General features: G+C 38.4%; 6 protein-coding genes across 6 annotated transcripts; 3 read left to right on the forward strand and 3 right to left on the reverse strand.

Annotated features, from left to right (window-relative positions):
* Positions 1-414: 414 nt before the first annotated feature.
* BDF20DRAFT_835461 (uncharacterized protein) lies at positions 415-2,869 on the forward strand (the record flags this gene model as incomplete). Its single annotated transcript, XM_053078843.1, has 7 exons — positions 415-490; positions 802-933; positions 1,066-1,224; positions 1,338-1,519; positions 1,590-1,708; positions 1,786-2,446; positions 2,552-2,869. 7 exons carry the CDS (start codon positions 415-417, stop codon positions 2,867-2,869), a joined length of 1,647 nt encoding a protein of 548 aa, XP_052936384.1.
* Positions 2,870-5,458: 2,589 nt separating this feature from the next.
* On the forward strand, positions 5,459-6,240 carry BDF20DRAFT_869527 (uncharacterized protein). The gene has a single exon (XM_053081000.1). The coding sequence runs from the start codon at positions 5,547-5,549 to the stop codon at positions 6,129-6,131; it is 585 nt and encodes a 194-aa protein (XP_052936385.1). The 5' UTR covers positions 5,459-5,546; the 3' UTR covers positions 6,132-6,240.
* A 74-nt stretch (positions 6,241-6,314) lies between these two features.
* Positions 6,315-8,141, reverse strand: BDF20DRAFT_913020 (uncharacterized protein; the record flags this gene model as incomplete). Its single annotated transcript, XM_053084017.1, has 4 exons — positions 6,315-6,699; positions 6,777-7,866; positions 7,936-8,032; positions 8,100-8,141. The coding sequence occupies 4 exons, from the start codon at positions 8,139-8,141 to the stop codon at positions 6,315-6,317; spliced, it is 1,614 nt and encodes a 537-aa protein (XP_052936386.1).
* A 118-nt stretch (positions 8,142-8,259) lies between these two features.
* Positions 8,260-10,024, reverse strand: BDF20DRAFT_506704 (LETM1-like protein-domain-containing protein). Its single transcript, XM_053075623.1, has 6 exons — positions 9,980-10,024; positions 9,323-9,853; positions 9,138-9,203; positions 8,976-9,056; positions 8,767-8,879; positions 8,260-8,690 (listed from the first exon to the last, which is right to left on the reverse strand). Exons 2-6 carry the CDS (start codon positions 9,635-9,637, stop codon positions 8,378-8,380), a joined length of 888 nt encoding a protein of 295 aa, XP_052936387.1. The 5' UTR covers positions 9,638-9,853; positions 9,980-10,024; the 3' UTR covers positions 8,260-8,377.
* On the reverse strand, positions 9,982-11,028 carry BDF20DRAFT_869544 (60S ribosomal protein L21-A; the record flags this gene model as incomplete). Its single annotated transcript, XM_053081002.1, has 5 exons — positions 9,982-10,081; positions 10,155-10,335; positions 10,429-10,622; positions 10,749-10,905; positions 11,009-11,028. Coding segments are annotated over 4 exons (484 nt in total), but the record flags the coding sequence as incomplete, so codon positions are not given.
* A 292-nt stretch (positions 11,029-11,320) lies between these two features.
* Positions 11,321-12,486, forward strand: BDF20DRAFT_505089 (40S ribosomal protein S9). Its single transcript, XM_053075621.1, has 3 exons — positions 11,321-12,154; positions 12,221-12,304; positions 12,416-12,486. The coding sequence occupies exons 1-2, from the start codon at positions 11,656-11,658 to the stop codon at positions 12,232-12,234; spliced, it is 513 nt and encodes a 170-aa protein (XP_052936389.1). The 5' UTR covers positions 11,321-11,655; the 3' UTR covers positions 12,235-12,304; positions 12,416-12,486.
* Positions 12,487-12,968: the final 482 nt, after the last annotated feature.

Genomic DNA, 12,968 nt, shown 5'->3' on the forward strand with positions numbered 1-12,968 from the left:
CTAAAGCAGATCACAAAAAGACCAAACAAAAAAAAGAAAAAGTTCAACAAAGTTTTGATTGTACTACTCGTAAAATTTAAACTCTTCTATGCTATATACACCATTGAATTTGTCTTTCTAACTCTTTTTATGTGAAGAGCATATGCTCATTCTGTTCTACTTTCTTTTCTTTCAAAGCAAGATATCTCTAATTGTTCGTCTTTTTTTTTATTTTTCTTCCTGCTTTTCGTTTTTCTTTTTGTCATCTTTATAAACCCATCAGACAATAACGAAGACGCACGCTCCTTAAACTGAAGCAGACTTCATCATTCATTCATTTCTCGATTTACGAACCAAGTTTTTTTAAAAAAAAGGATAATACCCGGTTTTCAAATAAGAAATTAACCATTCTGCCGACAATAACGCTTACAGTCAATGGGAATTATATTGATCATCATAAGAGCAATCACAACTACATTCATATTATCTTCTATACCAGTCAATCAAGCGGGTAATAAGCATTCCAAAATCCCCACAGAAAAAGAGACTCGTACGCTCTTCCTACCTATTCATCGCTGTTTTTCGTTTAAATCCTTTTAATAGCGACAGTTTCAGGCACATGCATTACCTATCCGAGAAACCTGGCATGTTCTGTAAATATCAGCATCGAAGCGCAAGAAAAACCCTATCATCAGTTCTATCTAACTATGTTTGCTCACTTTTATTTCTTATATTACTGTCCTGCTTTCCTATTTTGTTTCATTTAGAATTATGTGAATTATGACACCTTTGTACCAACCAATATTACAATCGGTAACATAGAATCTCAGCTACAACCGTTCACAGAATTAGGGACTTTACTTGGAGCGGTTAGCCCAGTTTGTTTTGATGCCTATAGTAGATATCAATGTTCCAAGCTGTATCCCAAATGTGCAACCGACAATTCTACGAAAAGTAATGAAAGAGCCTTTTGATTTGATAATACCTATCTCTCGTCTTTTTGATGTGGAGATTCAAGTGTATCTTTTACTGATTTTTACCCCGCCTTTTCTTCTCATGATATACTAGCTATCAACATCTATACAGCATGTATGTCTACTTGTCAAACCGTACAAAAAGCATGTGCGAGTCTTTTCCAAATGACCGGGTACTCTCGTCTTTTACCCGATTGCTCAACTGAAGTGTCAGTTATGACAGGACTTGGTCTGCAAACAGATGATATGTGCAACCTCATTCCATCCAAACGTAAAACTCACTCACCTTCAATGTATTACTGATTTGATCTGTTTATGTAAAAAAAAAAAAAAAAGAAAAAACCAACGTCATGTTGATTTTACCCTTTCGATATTCTTCTATAGTGACTGATGGTCAGAGCATGAGTGGCCTGTTGAATCTTACTGCTGTACCTGAAGGTTTTGTGATATCGGAATGCCCCTCCCCATTCATCGCTGATCCATTAGCGGCGAAAGGCACGAATAAGACACTCGATGCAAAGTATTGTCGGTTTGGTTGCTGTATTCCATGTCCTGCACAGAACCTAGTAAGCCTGATATGAGATAGGTACAATAGTATTTTTTTTTTCTATACTCACGAGGCTATATGATTTATAGTTTTACAAAAAGTTTTGGGCACAGAATGGCTTCTTAGTCACAGACATCATTCGGTTTATTTCCGCCATATTGGCTCTGTTCTTGACTGTTAGCTATTTAATCTTGCCTGATAAAAGAAGGTATACGTCTTCATCCCATTGAAGAGCAATTTTGCTTTGCCAAACAACTCACACTCTATGTATGCTCTTTCTTATAGACACCCTTCCCTCTTGATATTGAACTTTTCTATTGCAGTTTTTATCTTTAGTTTTGTTGTCTTCTTCGCTCTCGGTAATCCAAAAAGACTCCAATGTGCAGCCAACAATATATCTCTGGGAGAAATAGGCAACAACTCATTATGCGCTGCTCAAGGTGCTCTACTGATTTTTGGATCTTTTGCATCCGTTTTATGGTGTGCTGCTCTTATTGTCAACTTACACGTGCATACTGTGTGGGGCTCTAATTTCTTTAGCAATCGGTATTACCTACTTTATATGATTTGCTGGGGTGTACCTACTGTAATGATGGCTACGGCCATCGGTCTCCATGCGATCAAATTTGAATTTGCCAACTTGTGTCTGGTCTCCATGGAGTATATCTTTCCACTGTTTTTTTATCCGTTAGCAGCGCTAATCTGTCCAAGCTTCATCGTGCATATTGCTACTTTCTTTTGCATTGCTCGCATGGCGGTTAAAGAAGGGTTAGAGACTGAAATGACCCAGTCTTTATCGAACCATAGTAGTAGGAATGCTGCTATAGGCGCAATAGCAGAAAAAACGCCAGGTGTAGGCAGAAGACATGTCGTTGTGGCTGTTAAAATTCAATGGAGAGCATTATTATTAGCTGTTGTGTCTATCACATCCGTATTGTTTTATTGGGTAAGAGATAGAGTAAATTTACGGAAGGGGGGGGGGTGGGGGCGAAGGAAGCCTTTTAAAAACTAATTATTTCAACCATGGGCATTTATATTCTTTCTTCTTTAGCTGTTTTATATGACTCAGATGAGCCGTATGACAGAATTAGAGCATAATCCTACATTAACGCTCGATTGGCTGGAATGCATGCTTATACCAGGCAATGGACAAAATAAATGTCATGAAGTCCTTAGTCAGCATATACCACCTTTCGCGCTGATTATTGTCGCTGAAGCTTTGGTCAGCTCCATCGGTATTTGCGTATTCATCATGTTTGCTAAACGCTCCTTGTGGAGAGAATGGAATGATTGGATCTATGATGCGCGTATATGGTTCAGCAGAAACAAAAGGAGTGAAAAGCATGGTGAGCAATTTTTCGCTCTATAAGAACAATATATTCAGATCGATATATATTGTTTAGTATCAGTTGATTCGACTCTATTTCATAGCTGCCTAACTTTTAAAATAGTTACTGTGGTTAATAGCATTTGATATCATAAATTCATATTCTGTACAATAGTAAAGTATGTTTATCAAACTCGAAACGAGTTGTTATCATTGGTATTCTTAGTTCTCTCCTAACAAGGCAGTTGTGCTCGTTTTGATTATGTACAATGTCGCGAGCAACAAGTGTATGATTTAACTAAAAAGTCCGCTTATGAATAGAGATGGATTCAGTTTTCTTCAGATAGGCTGGGGGGGGGGGAAAAGGGACAAACAAGGAGACCATTCAACCTCCTATCTTTATAGAAGCGTGTAGTAGCGGTTGGTTCATTCAATGGTTATCATACGGGTACGGAGAGGCCGGTAAAATGATGGTCCTATTTGTCCGTCGCATCCATGATGACCTATGACAAGTACTATAACATTTCTTTTGTTTTCACTCATAAATTTACAGCATCTATCATTCCAGCACGAACCTGAAGCATAGCTGCAATTGAATGCACAGATGACTAGCAAAACAACATGAGCACAAAGGCAAGCGTATCCAATTTACAAGAACCCTTAAGCTGTCAACCAACGGTGGGTATTTCCATATAGCACTTTCTTAGAGAACACATCGACCAAAATTTCTGTGAGATCAGCAGTTATTCCATGAGTAACAATAGGCGCATATACACACCATTCAAGCTAACGGCAAGAGATTGAGTTGGGTGTAGTATTTCAGCTTAAACAGACAAAAAATATATATTACTAGAATTGCATACGCCAACTTTATCTGTATACTCCGTGGATGAAAGGAGTATATTACGACAATTTATTATGTTTACGTCTTTCGACAGAAATGTACAACATAGTGTTCTTCCATTAACATAGTTTTGAAATGTATCAGTTGCGGTTTCGAAAGGGTGTTGAAGGGTACGATGATTTTTTCAGTCCGGGAGTCAACATGTCCGTAAGAGAGCGCCTAAAAAAACCTGCATTATTTCTATTTGGATTCTGAACAGCCTTCCTTGGCGCTTCTGGTATCGCTATTATGGATTATCATCGTCGCCATCAGAACCGTAACAAGTTGATTTCTTGAGAACGGATACCTTCACGTTCTTTCCGAACCGCAATATCCATCTTATCATGAAACAACTGCACATGTACCTTACGTTCCGAATCACCTCTTTTATTATTTTTCCCGAGGAAAAAAAAAAAAAAATTAATTATAGCTTTCATAAGCTCTTAGCAATACTACGATACCACTCAAATAATCCAACTATGGTAAAAACAAACACATCCATTTGCTGAATTTCCGGACCAATTAAGCGAAGAAATGTAAGCAAGCAAAAAAATTATCAGGCCATTCCCCTTTTCAAACCTATCTCTAGCATGCTCCATTCACAAATGACGTATATCTTTTTTGAACGGAAAAGATAATCTTTGTCGATAAATTTGACTGCTAACAGATTTATGTGTGGGGGACATAATAGCTCAACATGGTAAAGTTGGGTTTTTAATTTCATTGCACTTTAGAAGTAAAAGTCCGTTTCTTTATACCTCTTATAATATCTCTCAGATGCAGTAGTTGTTGTTGTTTTTGCTGTTCAATTCAAGTGGCGAATTAAAAAAAAAAAAAAGTGTATGAATGAAAATATATCGGTTTGGAAATTATAGATTCTTCTTTTCCCACTTCTAAACGATTTTGGGCAAAAAGCAAAAAAGCAAACAAGCTGAGTTACAGTTTTTTTGCTTTAAATATACGAAAACCTTGATAAAAAAAGAAGTTTTTGGGCTTTTACGATACTGAAAAGCGCGGTCAAATGGACGGGTAAAGCTTAAGATGTAAGATGATGACACGTAAATGAGATCAAAGCTTGTGTTCATCCAAAGGAGGTAACCGACAAATAATGATAATGGTTTTTCTTGGCATTTCGACCTGCGAATTATGTATAAAAGGGTATGAGTTCCCTGGAATACCTTTCCGTTTGACAGCGACCGTGATACCTTTCAATTTTTTTAGCTTGTTTGTGTTACAATGTATTCGTCATTGACGCACCTCTTTTCTATGTGCGTAGTATTTTTTGCCAACAATGCAGAATAAAATTACTTTGAAACAAACAAATTTTTTATAACAAATAAAAGACAAGGTTCTTTCTATTTGGAAAAGAAAAGTACCACAAAGGCCAAAAACCCTTTTTTCTTGCTTAGATAAGACGACTGAAATGCACAAGTATTTCTATTTAAAAAAAAAGCCGTGAAAAGCAGTAAGGGTCAGTTGCCACTTGGTATTAGTATCTACACTAACTTTTTGCCTTTCTAATTTCCGTTTTCCAGTGCCTTTTTTTTTTTTTTTTGGCTGATGAAAAGGTTCAACAAGCAGAAAAAAAAAAAGCAGTTACTCCGCTTAACCCACTTACTCACTCACGAAAAAAAAAAAAAAAAACTCTCCACAAACGCACCAACAAAAAGCTCCTTTTAAGTTCCTTTTCCCCTTTTGTGCGTAGTGTAACTTTTTTTTTTTTTTTTTTTTTTTTTTTTTTTTTTTGCAGAAAAAAATACATATTAAAAATCTGTCAAAAATAAGCTTTTCTCTCTTTTCTTTCTTTTCTAACTAGTCCCCTTAATTAATTATAATATGCTTGCTGATACTAAGAACAGACATAGTAATGACTCGTTTATACCTTCTTTATGTTCATCTTCGGTATCCAGCCTAAACATCATAGCCAACAACAATTGCTTCACACCGAGTGCGCCTACTACACCTACCACGTCTACACCTACTTGTACTACTACCAACTCCACCACCACTGCAATGAATGGAGCTACTACCCATACTGTAAAACACAAACGATGGGATGAGTCACCATTTGCTATTGAATTATGTGATGACAATATAATATCTTGTAATAATAATAATAATGAGCATCATTTCAGCTTTAAACAAAAATTTAGAGATACATTTTCTTCTATGCAGAATCATCATCATCTTCACCACAGTAATAATATGTCTCATGATACCACTTTACTCTATACGTCATCCTCTGATCCCAATAACAGTAATCATTTTTTCTCATCCTCATCAGTACCGTCAACGACATCGTTTTCTTCATTTTATAGTAGCAGTAATAGCAGTAGCAATGATAAAAGCAGAAGAAACCGAAAGTTTGGCAAAATGTCATCTTCATTCAAAAAGCTAAAAAATTTGCTGTCATTATCATGATCTATCTCTAACTTATGTAAATCTATATATATTATATATATATATAGATACGTCCCTTTTTACCAACACTTTACCACTACTTAGGATCCCCCACTTCCCCCCCCCATCCCCACCCTCATCACCCCTCATTTTGTACATAGATTAGACTATAATCATTCAATAAACATCAATATATCATTTTATTTAATCATCCTCATCTACCCCATTCTCTGATATATAGTTTGAATCACTATCGTCAATATAGCCACTGTCACTATTCCTACTTCTAGCGCCACGACGATTACTGCTGCTACTACTGCTGGCACCTTCACTCGTAACAGATCCATAATCAGATACTAAAGATGGAGGGTATAATTCATTGTAGGCTAATGCTGACTGAGATACGAGTTCTGAATATTCTCTTGGTAATTTGTGTATCAAGGATTCAAAGGACGTTTTTTCATTGATGAGACCTTGCTGTTGCATGAGGAAAATGACGTCTTTTTCTGTAACAGTATCTTGATCTTCGTCCTGGTTCTCTTTGTATCGTTTCAAAGTATGGCAGATGGTATCAAAGTAAAGACTCGTACTATAGGTAAAATGAAAGAGACAGCATAAACATCGCAAAAACCGACAAGTTCAAAAAGTGAGCTCATTCTGACTTACATTCTACTATAATGAGCCGCTGGCCCTCCCACATGCTTGTCCATGCCGATATAACTTTCAAAAAGTTTTTTGGTTTTGGCAATGGGGATCAAATCTTTACTCTCAGAAGCACGTTCTCTCATCAACCTTCTTACTATTGTATCTCCTGGTATCACTCTAGGTCCTGTCCTCAATTTTTGTATTCCTTCTTGCAACTCTTCTTGTTCCTGTTGTTGTTGTTGTTGCTGCTGTGTTGAATCAGAGGCTGTTAAGGACGGTTGATTCGGTAGTGGTGAACGTAAGGCTGAACTGGGCGGCGACAACAAATCGAAATCGGCTCCTCCATCAAAGTAATCATTGTCATTGGAAGCATCCATCGAGGGTTCTTCCGTCTCATCTTTCCCTTGCTCTTCTTGCACTTTCATCTTGGCTGCCTTGTCTTCTTCTTCTTCTTCTTCTTCCACTACTACTGTTGGCTGTTGCTGTATCAACGGTTCATCTATTGGACGCTCAATAAGAGGGCTGTGTAGATCCTCTTCTAAAAGCATCTGTTGGGTATTCAAGGATAGAGCATCATCATCATCCAAATTCTCCACTTTTTTTTCAACTGCAACCTCACGCGGAGGTTCTTTTTCTTTCTTTTGCTGTACTGGCTCTTGCTTTTCTTTCTGCTGTGCATGGAGGTTGCTTTTTCGACTTTTTATTGAAGGAAGGGAGGCACTTGATGTACTGTAAAAATCATCATCAAATCGACGATAACTTTTCGTCGAATGGTAACTAATTTGTGACAGGGTATCGTCTAGATCATATTTGCTTTTACGTTCATATCGAGGAAAGAAATTGACCCTAATGGGTTCTCTCGCTAGTGCTCGTTCCATCTGCTCGTTAGTGAATCGTGGCCGTTTTGATTTGGGTTCGACGACAGAATTCGTCATGGTGGATGTTTTGTGTACATGGGTATAAGAGGTACTCGTCTCAGCGTTGACGTTTGTGCTTGACACTAATGCTGTGGGTATATCATGGACGGGCTGAAGTCCCTCTCGTTCTTGCTCTTTCCGTTTTCGTTTCTGTTCCTTCCAGTCTCGTTCAAATTGTGAAGGCGGTAGGGGAGCTAAAAGCAAAGTATATCCATGTGAATGAATGACTTGAACCGTGCGTCAACAAAACTACATTGGCTTACCTTTGGCTAATATTCTAAATAATCGACTTGGACTTTCGAATGGTAATCTTTCGAGTGTGGTTTCTGCCTCATCTAATAATTGTTGGACAATTCTTCCCTGTTCAACCACATAAAGACCTTATAAGTAAAACCGTTGAGCTAAAGTGTATACCTTACTATCATACCTCATTCATCTTTTTCTCTATTTCATCTTTGACATCGCTCATTCTGAGACTTGCACAGCCAACAATCTCGAAAATAAATTAAAAAAGAAAATAAGCAAAAAAAAAAGAAAAAAAAGCCAGGTACGCGCTATTTACGAGGAGAAAAAAAAAAAAAAGGTCTATTTGTTCTATTCTATTATTTACACGAATGCCCACAGGAATTTGTTCCAACACATTTCGAGACCAAGTTTAGCACAGCATACATTCTAACCATATGGGGGTGGTGTTATGCGACTGAGTTATTTATATGTTGCATTCAGCAGAAATACTCTGCTAAAAACAAGTAATCCTGGTGGTATCTTGGTTTGCTTAGGGTTTGTTGGCTGTGAGAGGCTCAACCAATACTTTAGACCACGTCTCATGTTTTCTTCGTCGTCGTCTATGGACCTCATACCACGTTCTTCTACTGCCTGACAAAGTTCTTTTGGACTTAAGGTGTCTACACTATTTTCTTTGATGAGGAATCTATCGTCTTGGTCTAAATAATTCATGTGTTTGGCAAGCCTTTTTCTCAACATGGGAGCTGGGCCGAAATCTGAGAGCCCCATGAACCTGGTGCATTGTATAGAGTCATGATGAAAACCAATTCATATGATAAAAAATGACTGTGCCGTCGAGTCTCCCTTACCTGCAATACGCTGAGAGATTCTTCCTCATAATATATTGTAGATCGAATTCGTGTCCATAATGAATGGCAAGTTTTCGAAATTTATCCTTGGATAAAAAGTCTTCAGGCTTAATCTGATAAAACGATACACATAGATAAAGTTAGGAACAGTAGGAGAGTGTTGGAAAGCAACTCAATTCTTCTCCATGTTCAATAGAACAATCACTTACTGCTTCAATTTTTTTTGAAGACATCAAGGTATACTTGGTAATTTGCTGTCGTTTTTCGTCCAGTTTTTCACGTTGCTTTCTCTGCGCAAAAAATAAAATAAAAAATAAGGATGGGTTTATCTTTGTTTCCTTGCTGTACTATGTGTTCATACAGCCACTTACAATTTGATTCTCTTTTAAACAAGTACTGGGAATCATTCCTGGGACAAAAATGACAAACAGAGGAATCTAAACCGTTTCAAAAAATGAAAAGGGATTGGGGATCAACAAAAAAAAGAAAAAAAAACCCCATCCAAAACACTTAGAGGATAGACTGTTATAAGAAAACAAAAGAATGAACACATTACTGATTCTGGTAATATCATAAAGATGAATCCAAAGGGGATCAACTTGATCATGTCTTTCTGCGAACGTCTTAACAACTGAAACTCCTGTCGCGTCAAACTATCCATACCGTCCTTCTCAAGCTTTCCTCGAATTTCTTTTGTTAATTGATAATTTGACCATATTTGCTTCAATCCATCTTTATAAAAACGAACGAGCTCTTTAGAATGCTGAATAAATTGGCTGATCCGACCGCCCGTCTTATGGACGACAGGTTCGTTGCCTTGCTCCGCAGAAACAGTTGCAGTCTGTTTCGTATGTTGAGCAGTATATCGCATCACACTGTAAGAGAAGTTTCGAACAGCAAGCCTTTGTAGGGGAAGTTCGGGGGCTGTAGGCGAATAACGCTGTCGAAACAGGATCCTACTTGGACGTTGCAAACACTTATTAACTGTTGCTGTGCTGAAGCTTGGGAACGGAGCCGGATGGATAGCTGAAGTTCTGATATTGCATAAGGAAATACCTTTCCGTGTTGGAGACGAAAAGGTGGAGTGCTGTTTAACAAGACGATGACACAGAGACATGGCGATTCAAGAGAGAAAAAAAACCAAAAAGACAAGGGGGTAAGTTACCCAACGAAGATAAAGATTTAAAGCAATGCTAATGTCAGGCACATTTACTTCAGGGGAGGGGTTTAAAACTGAACATTGCGATCATTGAGCCATTGCCCACCCCAAATTGAGCTTCAACCCCACGACTAATAAGCTGCTGTCCGTAATAGAGTAAGTACACAAAAACAAGGATGTGGAAATGCAGAGAGACTTTCTCATCACCATAATATCATTTTAATAATAGTTCAAAAGGAAAAGCGAAGACTATAATTTACATAAAACAAAAAAAGAACTCTTCTTCTTCCATTTGCTTTACAAAAGAGTTTCATAAGCGACAGGAGCAATGGTTTGAGGAACATTGTTCTTGGTGGAGACATGACGAGCGTCACGAGGTTGAGCAGGAATTCTCTTCAAGTTGAAGGAAACTAAAAATAGAGATATACATAATAAAAGACAACATCAGAATCGACTCTAAAACATACTGAGGGACCTCCTCCTCCTCTTTTCTTTTGACTTACCACCGGCTTCCTTGGCTTCCTTCTTCTTTTGAGCGTTGGCCTTGACACGGTCCAAGAATTCTTGACGACACTTGGAGTGCTTGACGTGTTCAATACGGACGTTGACACGCTTTTCCATATAACGGTTACCAACCTTCTTATGGACAAGGACACCAACGGAGCTCTTGGTGACATTGAAAATGACACCAGTACGACTGTTATTAAGAGAATGAAGAAGGGCCAATGTAAATAAATTGACTCATGAATCATGGCCGCAAAACAAAAAGCTCCACTCGTCTCTCCAATGATTTGATAGGGTCCAAAAGAACAAAATGACTTACCCGTGGTAGAACTTGTGAGGCATACCCTTTTGAACAGCAGCGTTAGCCTTGATATCAACGATATCACCGACCTTGTAGGTCTTCAAGTAAGTAGAGAGGGCAATGACACCATGTTCTCTGAAGTTACGAGAGAACATGTGACGAGTACGAGCACGGACTGTAGATTAAAGGAAGAACACAAACGGGTTTTTTTTAGTCAACGGAACAACCCAACGGTCAATTGCCACATGTCCCAACGACAACAGAAAAACAATACTTACGACCAAAGGAGTGAGGCATTCTGTTATTAAAATTGATTGATAGCCGTAAAGTGAAACGATGATAACAAAAGAAGAAAATAGAGATGGTGGATTAGTACTTGTGGGCTTGTAGGAAAAAAATTTTTCTCGCTCTCGTTCTACGCATCATCGACTATTTTCGAATTGTTTTTCTTTGCTTTTCGACGGTCATGGTTTTTGCTCTTTTTTTCCACTATTATACGAGTAAAACAAATTGCTTATTGAAATCTCATAGTTTACCTGTCAAACTGTGTACAATAAGAAAGAGGAAGAAGACTTGCAAATTCAAAGGGGGAAAAACTTTTTTTTTTGCGTTTCCACCGCTTCTGGCCCTTTTCCCTCTCCCCTTCGCCCCTTTCTTGCCGCTCTCTCGCACTATAGAGACACCTTGCACATCGCCGCACTTTTCCTTCTCTGAACCTATCGTGGCGCTCGGAAAATCTTCATGGAGCGGGTTGGGAGAAAAAATTTTGTTTCTCGGAAATTCCCAAGTCACGATAAGCCATCCGATTTGTTTGCCCTCATTGGGCAAAGCCCAAAGGGAAAGCCTCAAAGCGCGATGAAATGTGGTGCCTAGCCCAAAGTTAAATTTTTTTTTTTTTTTTCTTTCCTTCTCTTTCATTGTCACAATGGCTGGTACCCAAAGAAACTACAGCAAGACATCTACTGTCCCTAGACGTCCCTTCGAATCTGCTCGTCTTGACCAAGAACTCAAGCTCATTGGTGAATTCGGTCTCAAGAACAAGAAGGAAATCTGGAGAGTCGGTTTGACTCTTTCCAAGATCCGTCGTGCTGCTCGTGAATTGCTCAAGTTGGATGAAAAGGATCCCCGTCGTCTCTTTGAAGGTAATGCCTTGATTCGTCGTCTTGTCCGTATTGGTGTCCTTGATGAATCTCGCATGAAGCTCGATTACGTTTTGGCTCTCAAGATTGAAGATTTCTTGGAACGTCGTCTTCAAACCCAAGTCTTCAAGTTGGGTCTTGCCAAGTCTATCCACCACGCTCGTGTTTTGATCCGTCAACGTCACATTCGTGTTGGTAAGCAAATCGTCAACGTCCCCTCTTTCATTGTTCGTTTGGACTCTCAAAAGCACATCGATTTCGCCTTGACCTCTCCCTATGGTGGTGGTCGTGCTGGTCGTGTCAAGAGAAAGAGAGCTGCTTCTGCTGGTGGTGATGACGAAGCCGCTGAAGATGACGAAGAATAAATTCATTCACCTCCCCTTCCCAGCAATGCATTCACTCAATTCACCCTAGCTTGACTTTGATATAGTTTATGTATGTATTTATTTAATGTGGACGTGCACATCAAAGAAAAGCGATTGGAAATAAATCGAGGAAGCATACTTGTATAGCAGAAACTCTTGCATTGACTACATCTATTCACAGTTTTTTTGTAAATGGTTGCGTGTTGGCAATGTGGATCATAATGGGGGTTATTTAGAATTTACTGGGACTTGGTAGTTGGCTTATTGTTTGACATAAATGGGGGGAATAGAAATAAGTAGCGGCCGGTGGACATTGTTTCTGTTAGACATATATAATATAGAGTTTCGACTAACAGCTTGAAAAGACGGGCATGATGCGTTGATTTCTACTGAACAATTGTAATACTTTTTACTTTATGCTCCTGGATGCGCAACCTTATAGGCCGTCTTTGGTCATCCAAATAAAGTAAACTATCTATTCGTGTATTGAAAGCTTAAAAAGTTGTAGGAAAAGACGAACCTCCCCCTCCCCCACCTCCCAAAAAAAAAAGCGAAGAGCGAATATAACTCATTCAAAATTGAAGTTTCTTTTTATTTTATTTGAAAAGACAGTAGAAATTTATATGTCATCAATGTAATGATGATGAAGAGGACTGTTTATCGAGTCTAGATGGATGAGGATTTATTTAACTTTAGAATCATACTTGGAATAAATAGAAGGAGGTAACTTTGAG

Source organism: Mycotypha africana (assembly GCF_025528875.1).
Source record: "Mycotypha africana strain NRRL 2978 chromosome Unknown BDF20scaffold_5, whole genome shotgun sequence".
Lineage (NCBI taxonomy): Eukaryota > Fungi > Mucoromycota > Mucoromycetes > Mucorales > Mycotyphaceae > Mycotypha > Mycotypha africana.

What these genes read in the sequence shown, in the direction of transcription:
- BDF20DRAFT_869527 (XM_053081000.1), top strand. Translation starts at nt 5,547, where the DNA reads ATGCTTGCTGATACTAAGAACAGACATAGTAATGACTCGTTTATACCT.
- BDF20DRAFT_506704 (XM_053075623.1), bottom strand. Translation starts at nt 9,637, where the DNA reads ATGCGATATACTGCTCAACATACGAAACAGACTGCAACTGTTTCTGCG. An exon ending in TTATGATATTACCAGAATCA is followed by an intron (nt 9,204 to 9,322) that starts GTAATGTGTTCA and finishes GAAACGGTTTAG; the next exon opens with ATTCCTCTGTTTGTCATTTT. An exon ending in AATCTCTCAGCGTATTGCAG is followed by an intron (nt 8,691 to 8,766) that starts GTAAGGGAGACT and finishes ACAATGCACCAG; the next exon opens with GTTCATGGGGCTCTCAGATT.
- BDF20DRAFT_505089 (XM_053075621.1), top strand. Translation starts at nt 11,656, where the DNA reads ATGGCTGGTACCCAAAGAAACTACAGCAAGACATCTACTGTCCCTAGA.